The 12510-nt window shown below is 45.3% G+C and overlaps 1 protein-coding gene across 7 annotated transcripts in view; it reads right to left on the reverse strand.

Annotated features, from left to right (window-relative positions):
* Nucleotides 1-12510, reverse strand: part of INVS (inversin) — a 248473-nt gene that overhangs the window by 119611 nt on the left and 116352 nt on the right. For all 7 annotated transcript variants that reach the window (XM_073876648.1, XM_025888015.2, XM_025888013.2 and 4 more), the window contains one exon: nt 839-1110. In XM_073876648.1, coding sequence (XP_073732749.1) covers nt 839-1110 — 272 coding nt within the window. The remainder of the gene's footprint in view (nt 1-838; nt 1111-12510) is intronic.

Below are 12510 nucleotides of genomic sequence, written 5' to 3' on the forward strand. Positions count from 1 at the left end.
GTGTTTATAAATTATATTTGATGATTGAAACAAAATTTATAATTATCATTATAAATTATATTGGTACCCAATATAATTATATGTTATAAATTATATTGGTACCCAATTGATTGGTACCTAATCAATGATATTTAAAAATGGGGAAGGTCAAGGTACCTAAATGGAAGTGAGGTTTCCACATTTCACTCAAAGTGGTAAAATGTTATCGCTTCTCGGCCTTTTGGCTAAGATCAAGTGTAAAGTGGTAAAATGTTGGTACTAGTTATAAGAAGTCCCTTATAACTTATATACACATTATACATATAAGTATATGGTAATACTCACAGCAACCACCACAAAAGCTGAGGAAAGAGATACACTCAAAACCACTATCAGTCAATCAAGATGGAACCCTAAAAGATGTTCAAGTACCCTACAGGAAGGGGAAAAAATTAAAAAAAAAAAAAAAACAAGGATGAGGGGGCGCCTGGGTGGCTCAGTCGTGAAGCGTCTGCCTTCGGCTCGGGTCATGATCCCAGGGTCCTGGGATCAAGCCCCGCATTGGGCTCCCTGCTCCGCGGGAGGCCTGCTTCTCCCTCTCCCACTCCCCCTGCTTGTGTTCTCTCTCTCGCTGTGTCTCTCTGTCAAATAAATAAATAAAATCTTAAAAAGAACAAAAACAAAAACAACAACAACAAAAAACAGGGATGAGAACCAGAGGAAATAAATAGAAATAAATAATAAAATGGCAGTCTTCGGTGTTAACATAATTACCTTAAATGTAAATGGACTAAATACACCAATCAAGAGAGCCCACAGTCCGTGGGATGGCATCAAGTAACAAAGGCAATACACGTACCGTTTGGCTTTCTGGGGTCTGTTCCCTGCACATCTGGGGAAAGATGCTGCAGATTCTGGGGGGCTCTGCCTGGAGATCCTCCACAGGCTCTCCCCTCAGGGTCCTGGGCTGTGTCGCTGGTGGGAGGCTGTTTGCTGGGGGCCCAGCTCTGCCCATGGGGCTCAGCCTGGGTGTTGGGCAGACAGGGAAGGGCTTGGGGTCTGCAGGAATCTGGGCTCAGCCTTCTCTTCTGCTGTTCTGCCTCCCTTCGTTTGTTTTCTTCCTCTCGTTTCCTGGAAGCAAAGCCAAGGAGGCAGAGGAAAAAATTAAAAGACTGTTACCCATTCAAATGTTCCTGAGTGAGATTTAAATGTTATAAAGGAGCTACCACATCACAGGAGGGGCTTGGAAATTCAGTTTCCACAATTTCACAATTTTTGGTCTTTTCTCCAGACCTTATAGCTCAAAAGATGATGGAGCTGAAAAGAATTTTACAGATCAGACTTTGCCCAGTTCGGACACACATGATGGAAAACTCTGTGAGGCAGGACACAATCCTAAGGTGTTGTGTGCCCAAGCCTGTGTGGGATCACTGCAGCTACACGCCTTTTTCTCCTATTCCAGAAAGCATATCAGAATGCAACTGAGCATGCCAGTCACAGGGACAACCCTTAATCTTCTCTATTTATTAAAAAAGACCATGGCAAGCCTTATGATTTATATGAAACAATTACTTACAAAGGACCTCACAGCGGATAATAACACGCCTGTGAGTTGCAACTCGGCTAATGAGGCAAACCCACTCATTTTGTAGATGAGGTCCAGAAGGTAGGATGATTTTCAAAAAGTCATACACAAGTCCTGGTGGCGAGACTGGCCCCTGTGGAGAGCAACGGACTAGAAGGGGGCTGGCCAGGAGAGGCCAGGCCGAGGAATGAGTGGCAGTGGGAGGCAGAGGAGGATGGGTCTGAGGCAGCCCAGGTCCAGAAAGGGGCAAGTTGCTTGAGGATGAAGGGGCTGAGTTCAGGACAAGATCTGTTTGACCAATAGCATTAATTGCTAGGGATTTCCAAGGGAAAGAAAGGGGGAAGAAAAAGAACATTTACTGAGCCTCTCCTGTGCTGGGCCCCGAGGGTCACAGAGTATACCCCTCCCTGGAGGAGACTTGATTTTGGAGGAGACAGCTAGGAAAGAAGGGCCTAACAAACGATGGGAGAAATGTTACACTTGTTAGCTTGCACAGAGCGGATAGTGATTAATGTTGTCTGGAGGAGTCCAGAAGCTCCCAGCTGCTGATTCTCAAAGATGTGGAGAGGTTTGCCAGGCAGATGCGGTGGGAATGAAGACTTCAGTGTGGGGAGCAGTTTGGGCAAAGGCACAGGGCGTGGGAAAACGGGCTCTGTTTGCCTCTTCTCATCTTCGAACAGAGAATCTTAAGCAGGTTGCACCCTCAATGCGGGGCTAAATCTTGAGACCCTGAGATCATAACCCGAGCTGATACCGAGTCGGGACACTTAACAGCAGGCGCCCCATGCATACCCCATGCATACGTACAGCTCAGGTGACCCAGTTACCGCGCAGGAAGAGAAGCAGGGGGCCACATAAAGGTTCGGCTTAAAGTAGAATGATCAGGTCCATAGTGGAGAGAAGCCCACACTGGGAAGTATAAGAACTTTTCTATTCCTGCCCCTGCCAAGAACTACAAAGTGATACTGAGCCAATTACTTTCCTGTTGGAGACTCAGTTTCCCCAGGTCTAACACTTGTATGATAGTCTATAACCTGGAATTGATTGAGGGTTCTGTTTGGAAGCCAGATGTCTTTATAAAATCTGGGGTATCTTTTGTAACGAGATAGGTTTCTTTTATTGTAATAGCTGGTATCAGAGTCCCTCTTGGGGGGGGGCTTGCTTAGAAAAACATTTTAATCAGCTTGGGAACAGAATGGAAGGCTGATGGCTGGTGAGACCGTCAGGGCCTATGTGGCGATTGGCCCTGAGGAGGGGAGGGCTGCGCCTGAGGAAAAGAGAATGTGTTTGAGGCTCCTGACAGGGAGGGAGGAGATGAAAGAGCCAGAGAGAAAGGAGGGGGAAGAAAGAGAAGATGAAAGGCTGGGTATTGTGTATAGCAAGGGCCAGGCCAAAGAGAACCCTCCATGCGGAGCTGATGGCCAAGGACTTTAGGTCTGTGCTCCTCACACTTTAACGAACAGAGTCTCCTGAGATCTCATTAAAATCTAGATTTTGATTTAGCAAGTGTGGGATGGGCCTCAAGATTCTGCATTTCTTTTTTTTTTTTTTTAAGATTTTATTTAGTTATTTGAGAGAGAGAGAGAGAGCACGAGAGGGAAGAGGGTCAGAGGGAGAAGCAGACTCCCCGCTGAGCAGGGAGCCCGATGTGGGACTCGATCCCGGGACTCCGGGATCATGACCTGAGCCGAAGGCAGTCGCTTAACCAACTGAGCCACCCAGGCGCCCAGGATTCTGCATTTCTAACAAGCACCCAGGTTATGGAGGTGTTGCTGGTCCTCTGAACCACCTTGAGTAGCAAGGCTTAAGACAAAAGAAAAGTTTCATATGGACTGTTTTTTGTTTGTTTTGTTTTTTAGAGAGAGTGGGTGCAGGGAGGGGGGCACAGAGGGAGAGAGAGAGAGAATCTTAAGCAGTCTCCACCCTCAACGCGGGGCTAGATCTTGAGACCCTGAGATCATAACCCGAGCTGATACTGAGTCGGGACACTTAACCGACTGAGCCACCCAGGCGCTCTTCATATGGACCGTTAACTATGCCATGAAGGAATATGAAATGCAATTCTCCTCAATGACACCAACTTTTGGTAAGGTCTACCAGGCTCCTATGTGCTATTTTATAAGCAACCTTACAAGCTACAGAGCTAAGATACCAGACAGGGAAGCAAGAAGCAAGAGTGAGGCAGAGACCCTAAGCCTCCAAGAAGTCACAGAATTCAGATTTTCACAGGCTGTGTGATTTGAGGCAATGTTTATTTAGATCTCAACGGACAGAGAAGACCCAGATGACAGATACCTAGGTTACACTTTGATATAAAGCCTTGTCAACCTAACTTCCCCTTCGGAAGGTCTTTTGTCCCGTGGTGAAGCTCCTGATCTGGGGCCCAAGCTTGCTTATCTCATCGTTTCCCACTAAGTCCCATTCCTAGCAAGAGTGGCCAGATGGGTTGTGCTAAGTCCTGATTCATCTGACTCTGGTTTTGTCACACACTTTGCCAAGTGCTGACACCTGAGCGTGCAGCACTGCAATCGACAGGCTAGCTGGACAGCCTGTCATCATCAGTGCCTGAGAGTCATATGGAGGCCAGTAGGTGCCATTTCAGTGTGAGCTGTCTGGGAGAAGGCTGCCTTTCGGAAGAAGTGGAAGCATCTGGGTGGCTGAAGTGCCGCTAATTGATCGAACAGCCTTGCTCCTGGCAGGCAGGGGGATGGCTGCTCTTTTTACGAGCACTGATGAAGAGAACTGCTTTAAGAGAACATTGGTTCTTTAGACAGACACACACGTGCAGTTGTCTGGCTTGGCATCTACATGGATCTCGCTGCCATTAAGAAGGGCTCAAAGGTGATAAATTAGACTTTGTTATTCGAGTGGTCATTTCTCTCTCTTTTGGGAAACCAAACAGCTTTCCTTTTCAATTCCAAGAAGCCGCTTCCAATCAGGTTCCTGGGCAAACCCTGTTACTGCAGACCTTTCTGGGCCTCCAACGGAGGCAGGCACAGGACCAACAGGGCACCCAGCCTTTTAGAGTGATCAGGATGTCCACGGAGCAAGGGTGCTCTGTCTTCTGAAGGCTTCTTTGGAAGGGGAAGTTTGCAGGAAGGTGTTTTTTTCAGTTTGGTAGAACTAAGTAAAGCAGATTTGGAAGGAAGAACGTAATGATCAGAATATATATTAGATCCTATGAATAGAAATAAATTAGTGTTTAAAAAATTGATGCACTTAAAAAAAAAATCTTTGGGTGGCCCGTGGCCCACAACTGTGCAGTTCTCCAGAGCTGTGTCTCTTTATGTAAAAGTAGTGTTCATTGTGGAAAAGTGGGTGGGATCAGAACCGGAACTATGCATAACCTGCATCTTATTTACATATTGCTGCCTTAAAACAACAGCAACACACACACACACACACACACAGACACACACACACACACACACACACACACACACACACACACACACCTGCGTGCGCTACAGCCCAAGAGCAGAACGTGAGCCTTTGTGTATGTGTCCCTGGGGAATAAGGTCCAGCTCCACTCCTCATGGTCTGAGTACAAAGGAATCTCAATTTACTCGCTTTTATTTGGTAGATAAGGAAGCTGAGGCAAAGAGGTAAGTGACTTAGCCATGACTACATGGTAAACTACAGAGCGCTGAGCCAGGCCTCAGCTCCTCACCCTTCCCTGTACAAATTGACCTCAGTGACAGAGTCGTTGTTTTAAGATTTCACTTAATATTTTTCTATCATTTAAAAAATGAATTGGGTCACGCAGGGGCGCCTGTGTGGCTCAGCTGGCTAAGTGTCCAACTCTTGATTTCGGCTCAGATCATGATCTTGGCTCAGGTCATAATCCCAGGGTCATGAGACTGAGCCCTACACTGGCTCTGTGCTGGGCGTGCAGGCTGCTTGAGATTCTCCCTCTTCCTCTGCCCCTGCTCCTCTCCCACCTCCACCTCCACTTCTAAAAAAAAGAAAAGAAAGAGAAAGAAAGAAAGAAAGAAAAGAAAGAAAGAAAGAAAGAAAGAAAGAAAGAAAGAAAGAAAGAAAAGAAAGAAAGAAAGAAAGAAAGAAAGAAAGAAAGAAAGAAAGAAAGAAAGAAAGAAAGAAAGAAAAAGAGAAAGAAAGAAGAAAGAATTGGGTCATATGAAGAAACTGGCATTATCACTTCAGAGTAGCCATTAACAGCATTTCAAACGCTTTGGAGGTAGCTTTTAGTTCTAAACTCTTAGACTCAGTAATTGTCCTGAAATTTAAGTGTTTTTTTTCTCCAACTAATTTCCTACAGAATGTTGAAGATCTAGTAATCTTCATGGGGGTTACGTTATAAACTTGACCTATTTTTGTCAAGTTTGGGAAATAAATACCAGAGAAAGAACCAATGCTATTCTAGTTTATATGAAAAATTAAAGAGAAAAAAAAAATCCTGTCTACGCACAGCAGGTAACATTTTAGCAGGAAATTTCCTAACGTGGCGGAATCTTAATGCCTTGTCCTCTCTTTTTTTCTATTATCTTAAGGGAAATTGACCAGACAACAGTTTTTGATGGGCTGCCAATTAGTCTGGTTTGTACTGTCTTGTCTTTTTTTTTCCTTTTTTTGAAAGATTTTTTATTTTTTTATTAGACAGGGAGAGAGTACAAGCAGGGGGAGTGGCAGGGAGAGGGAGAGGGAGGAGAAGGCTCCCTGCTCAGCAGGGAGCCCGATGTGGGGCTCGATCCCAGGACTCTGGGATCATGACCTGAGCTGAAGGCAGATGCTTAACCATCTGAGCCACCCAGGTGCCCCTCTTTTTTTTTTTTTTTAAAGATTTTTTATTTTTATGTACTGTCTTTTCTGGAACAAGGTTTGCATCTCTGCAGAGGATCACGGTATAAAAAAGTGAGAAAGTCAACTGAAGATGAGGTCCTTGACAATGTCCATTTCAGGTCCTGTGCATCACAGAGCAAAGAAAGCCTCCAAACTGTGGGCTGTATTACCCTAGGGTGTATTACCTAGGGAGAAAAGATGTAAGGGCCACATTGCTCCTGCAGATCTCTGAAGGGCCACCAGGAGGCAGCGACATGGCCTGGGGTCCCCCAAAAACCAGACCTGAGTCCCAAGGATGGATATTTCTATAAATGAGCAGCCTAGATGACAACTGCAGAAATGGGTCAATAAGAAACTTCAGTGATCAAGGGGCGCCTGGGTGGCCCAGTCATTAAGCGTCTGCCTTCGGCTCAGGTCATGATCTCAGGGTCCTGGGATCGAGCCCCGCATCGGGCTCCCTGCTCAGCAGGGAGTCTGCTTCTCCCTCTCTCTCTGCTGTTCCCCCTGCTTGTGCTCTCTCTCTCTGTCAAAAATAAATAAAATCTTCAAAAAACAAAAAATAAACAAAGAAACCCAGTGATCAAAAGTTTGCTTGGGGGCGCCTGGGTGGCTCAGTCGGTTAAGCGTCTGCCTTCTGCTTGGGTCATGATCCCAGGGTCCTGGGATTGAACCCTGTGTCCCACTCCCTGCTCACTGGGGAGTCTACTTCTCCCTTTGCCCCTCCCTACCGCTCATGGTCTCTCTCTCACAAAAATAAATAAAATCTTTTAAAAAAAAGATTGCTTGATGTGCAGAGTCAGACCAAGGGCTATAATTTAAATGACTTGAACATCCAGTGGCTTCAGCATCTCCAGACTGGGTGTGTTTGTTTGCACAATGTGGCACAGACCTGCCCCTGGGCCCGGACAGTGTGAGTCCTGGAAGGTGATGCTGTTTTCTACTCTCCGATGTGGCTTCCATAGAGAGTTGTATTTGCCCAGTTTTGACAAGAAGAAATTAATTCTGTCAGAGACTGCAGAAAGAAGCAGGCTCTTTCCCATTGCAGAGGAGTATTCAAGTTGCCATTGCTATGAAAGCGGGACCTCAGAGAGATTTGAAAGATGCGATTAAAATGGCTCTCATAGAAAAGGGACGTCTACTTAGCAGGTCCTGTTGTACCAATTTCACTGGGCTTTGCCCTCATGACGTTCTTGTTTATAGTCTTGGTGTAGGCTTGGAACCAACTAATTTTCTTACTTTTCTCAAAAATGTAGGAGGAACTTGGTGCACTCTGCCATGTTAGTTAACTTTGAGAGTAATAGGAAGATTTTTTATTAAACTGTGTTGCAGAATGGATGATGGTGGCTTGGCACCACTCTTTCAACAATTCCTGGAAACAAAACTGGAACAACTGAAGGAGCACTGCAGTAAGAGAAAAACTGACTATAGGGGCCTGGTTCTGGTTATACTTATGGGCAGAAGTAAAAGAAAATAAAAAATTTAAAAAAAGAAGAAGGGCTGTTCCATGCTGGCCTATCAAGATGGGGGCTAGCAGCTGGAGACAGCCTCCAGCATTAGTATAGCTGGTAGGAACCCTGGCTCAGGGTAGGGCTGAGATTCCTGTGCTGTCTTTCTCCCTTACGAGCTGTGATTTCAGGAAAGTTAACCTCTGTGAAACCCCATCTGTGAAATGAGATTAAGGATAACTGCCCTGTCTACCTTACCAAATGTTGGGTAGATTTGATGAATTAACACATAAGAACTTTGTAAGCTGTAAAGCACTATAATATATAATAATATTATATATAATAATATAATAATATATAATAAATATAACTGATCACTATTACTTTTATGTAAAACTGTTAAGATAAAGCTTCCCTGTGACAGAATCTGGTTAGAAGTGAAGAAATCAATGTTTGGCATGAGTGCCATGCAGTCTAAGAGCTAAAGGGCTGGGCCTAATGATATTTTCAAGAAATGCTCATTGTTGAAACCACACAACTCCCTTTTCTGTAAGAGCCATTTTATTATTAGGATTTTTAAGATTTTATTTATTTGAGAGAGTGACAGAGAGCATGCACAAGCAGGAGGAGGGGCACGGGGAGAGGGAGGAGCAGGCTTCCCACCAAGCAGGGAGCCCGATGTGGGGCTCGATCCCAGGACCCTGAGATCATGACCTGAGCCGAAGGCAGACATTAACTGACTGAGCCACCCAGGCGCCCCGTGAGAGCCATTTTCATCATATCTCTCCGACCTGTTGTAGGTCCTGCATTCATGGCCATGGAGACTTCCATACAGCACTGGAATGGGAAAGAGCCTGCTTGTTTCTGCAGTGTCGGACAGAATTTTCTTCTTGTCAAAACTGGGCATATACAACTCTCTGTGGAAGCCACAAAGTGCGGGTCTCATGTTCCAGTAAATGCAGTGGTCAACCTTTTGCTCTTACGCTTCTTTTAAAAATCAGAATAAAGAACTATCATAAACCTGTCAAATGGTAATTTGCTCATGATAAATATGGAGGGAGCTAGGAAACCAAATGCACAAATCTAGAAGCACCAGTGTGTGTTGTGAGGATAAATGGAACATAAATGTATTTCCTGCCTGAGTAAGGCAAACAAATTGAAGTGGTACATTTACAGAGATTCACAGAATTGAAGGGGACCAAAGAGAGTATGTGGCCCAAGCCTCCCACTTGGGTGAGGGGGAAAACTAAGGCCTAGAGTGAAAAATGACTCATGTAAGGTTTCATACTCATTGTAGGGGCAGTGACTGAACATTTATGATAAATGCTTATTAAACATCAGGTATTTTAAGACATTGGAGATAATGGAGACACACAATAGAACCCCTGTTCCCAAGGAATTGACAATCTCTTGGGGAGTCAGACCCCCTCAGACCCCCTCATTCACTCCCATAGTTCTGAATGTGATGGGTTCTAGATGTGATAGGGGCTAACATAGAGGTATCTACACAGAGCTATGGGGGATCTGGGAGGCAGTCACTACAGTGGAAGGAAAAAAAAAACCACCTAGAAAGAATGTCAAAGTGAGAAAGAGGGAACTGATGGGTTGGTTTAGGCAGAGGCAAGAGCAAGGACATGCAATCTAGCTCTCACAGAATCTCGGACTCAGAAGAGATCTCAAAGACTAGTTCTTTATATAATTAAAAAAAATATTCCTTCTATACTATCCTGGAGAGATGAAAATTCCATTTTGGCTGGAACATTTCCAATGAGAGGAAACTGATTATCTCACAAGACAGTAAAGGTTCTGCTCTAACCTTTTCAGTTGGTATTGCACCGCATGTAGAGGGGCTGTGAGATTCTGTCTCTTCATTATCGCTGAATAACAGGCTGAGGAATATCTGGGCTCTGACTTCCTCTCGAGGGAATAAGAAAATGTCATGTGTCTTAGAACCTTTGACTTACAGAATGTTAGAGCTGGGCAGGTGGGGGAGCTCAGGTGTCATTTAGTCAAATGGTTTTTAAAAATCTCTTTGTGACTCATGGACCTTCTTTGAGATTGTGATAAAAAATACATAGATCTTTACTGCCCAAAATGTATATATGTTCATGATATACAAACCACTGCATTTAGTTTCAGGGTATTCATGGGGCCCCAAAGACCATCCTGGATTAAGAAATCTTTTCATCTTATTAATGGGAACCTGAGGCCCGGAGAAGTGGGATGGCATGGACTAGAATCATGGGAGTGGTCCCCATGGGTCAGACCGCAGTATGAGCAGGCGAGTCAGGCCCCTGGATCAACCCTGCCGAAACTCAATGACAGACTGAGGATGTTCAGGGAAACGGGCTGCAGCTGGATCTGTTATAAAGAGAAAAGGAGACTTGGGGTAGGAGTGGGGGTGCCCACTCTAATGATCGGAAAATTGGTTTATGGAAGAGGGTTTAGATTTTTCTCTTTTGCTACAAGGGGTATCTCAAGACCAAAAGGTAGAAAAGAACTTCTGCCAGATAGAACTGTCCATGACTGGAATGTGATGCTTGAATACTTTGTCACTCGACTTTTTGAGGACACAGAACAACCTCCTTAGAAGGGACTATGGCATCACAAGAGTTTGAACTGGGTGACCCAAACTGGACTTGATTATATGCCTCTGGGAGACCCACGCAATCTCATACTGTAGCCGGGAAGAAGCTCATGGTTCCCAGAGCACAGAAAGTTCCGGAAAGTGAAATGGGAGGAAGTGAGGCAAGTTCAGGATGGCTGAGCCCTCACGCATGAGGGTGGGGGAAGGAGGTAGTAGTGCAGAGAATTGGGCCTTGGAGATAAAAGTGGAAGCAGAATGGTGAAGGGTGCCCTGTGGCACCATGGGTGGGATTCAAGAGTGATGGCTGGCACACAGCAGCGGGACTGAAGATGGAGGCAAGAGCACATTTCAAGATGAATTCACAGAATCAATGGGGGCAGCAGCCACAGGGAAATAAGGAGGCGAGAAGAGAGACCAGCTGTGGTGGGGAGTTGCCGGTTTCACGGTGAGTCTGAGGTGACAGTGACAATAGGACACACAAATGGAAAGTGTTGGCAACTGATGATGTGGAATCAGAGTTCCAGGAGGTCAGGATGTGAGATCGGGTGATGGACTGTCTACAGAGGTGAAGTCACTCAAGTTTCCAGAGTAGATACCCTTCCAGTGGAAAAGAGTCGAGCATGAGGAGAAGTCTAAGGAGGAGTCTGCAGAGCCGACCTCAGCGAGGAGGTGGTGTGATTAAGAAGACGTGAGAAGGAAGAGGCAGAAGAGAGCTGAGATTCGAGAGTGAAATAGAAACCCGGCAAGAAGGAAGCTTCCGGGGAGAAGAGTGAGCAACATAAATACAGTCTTGTCTCATGAGCATTCAGCCGTGTGCTGTGGCAGGTCGAAGACAGAAATGTTCATTTTGGCAACAACACAGGTGGTGCGGCGTGAGTTATAAAGTCCTTTTAAGTGGATTCTAGCTATTTCTTAAATGGTATTTTCTAAAAAACATGCCTTGGAAAATGACTAAAACTTCGCTCTCTCGCTCTCATTTTCTCTATCAGTAAATTAGAAGTCATTTGAAGTTTAATAAGTTCCCTTCACATTGTTGCTTTAAGGAAGGTGATCCTTGCCATCCTAACATGCTCCGCCGGCAAAGGTACACCCGGGTGATGGGATGCGCCTGCGTCGCCTTGGCCAGGGAGGTGGCAGCAGCAAAGACTGAAGTTAACATTCTGATTTTTGTTCCTTAAAGCAAAAACCAAAGCCAAAATTAAACACTGACTCAGATCTTGAGAAATAACTTTTGAGAAATAAAATTAAATGAAATCAGTTTCTTTTCTATTTAAATATTTCCCTTGGAGCTCTATGCCACAAGGACTGTAGGAGGTGATGGCTAGATTGTCAGAAATTTGTTTACTTCCAATAATGACACCTGATAAAGGAAAGACTGTGACCGAGAAAAAGGAAGGGAGATTATAAGTTCCCAGTTCGGGCTATCTCAGACATTATCACAGTAAGCACAGCTCCCATGTGAAAGGGTTTTTAAAAATGAGCTTCAGAAACTAAGCACTAAGAACAAGGAGGCAGCACCTTCCACAACAGTGACGCTAACCAGGATAACAACTAATGGGGGGTGGCGGGGGACTAGATGGCTCAGGCATCCCCTCGCCCTTTCAAGCCGTCACGGCTGGGAGTCACAAAAGACCTAGTTAGGAAAAAAATATCATAAGACCCTCTTTAGGCATGTCCTGATGTGAAAGCCCTTCCTCTGTAGAGGAGATCTTCTGACAAATGGATTCCTGGTTCCCGGCTCTGCACTGACTCAGCAGAGCCTGTCCAAACTCTCAGCCCTGGGCATGTGGCCTCTGGGCAGGACCACAGGCAAAGGAGAAGAGGGAGAGGCTGAGATCATTAACAGTGAAGATTCGGCGGTTTCCACAGACCTGGAGAGTGCCTACGAGTCAGCTGGTCTAACTTGTCGCGTCTCACAGATGAAAAAACCGAGACCCAGAGAGAGAAATGCTGTGTTCCACCACAGACCTTCTCTTCTGCTGGGAAGGGAGTCTGGGGACTCCAGGGCTCCCTCTCTACAATAACAAAGCAGAATGTATTTGGACTAATAGGCTCCTTTTTTGGGGGGACATACAAAGTCAGTCACGTTGCCTTTGTAGAGTCCCACCTCATAT

Source organism: Callorhinus ursinus, unplaced genomic scaffold (genome assembly GCF_003265705.2).
Source record: "Callorhinus ursinus isolate GAN/ISIS: 27379988/994484 unplaced genomic scaffold, GSC_fseal_2.0 scaffold24, whole genome shotgun sequence".
Lineage (NCBI taxonomy): Eukaryota > Metazoa > Chordata > Mammalia > Carnivora > Otariidae > Callorhinus > Callorhinus ursinus.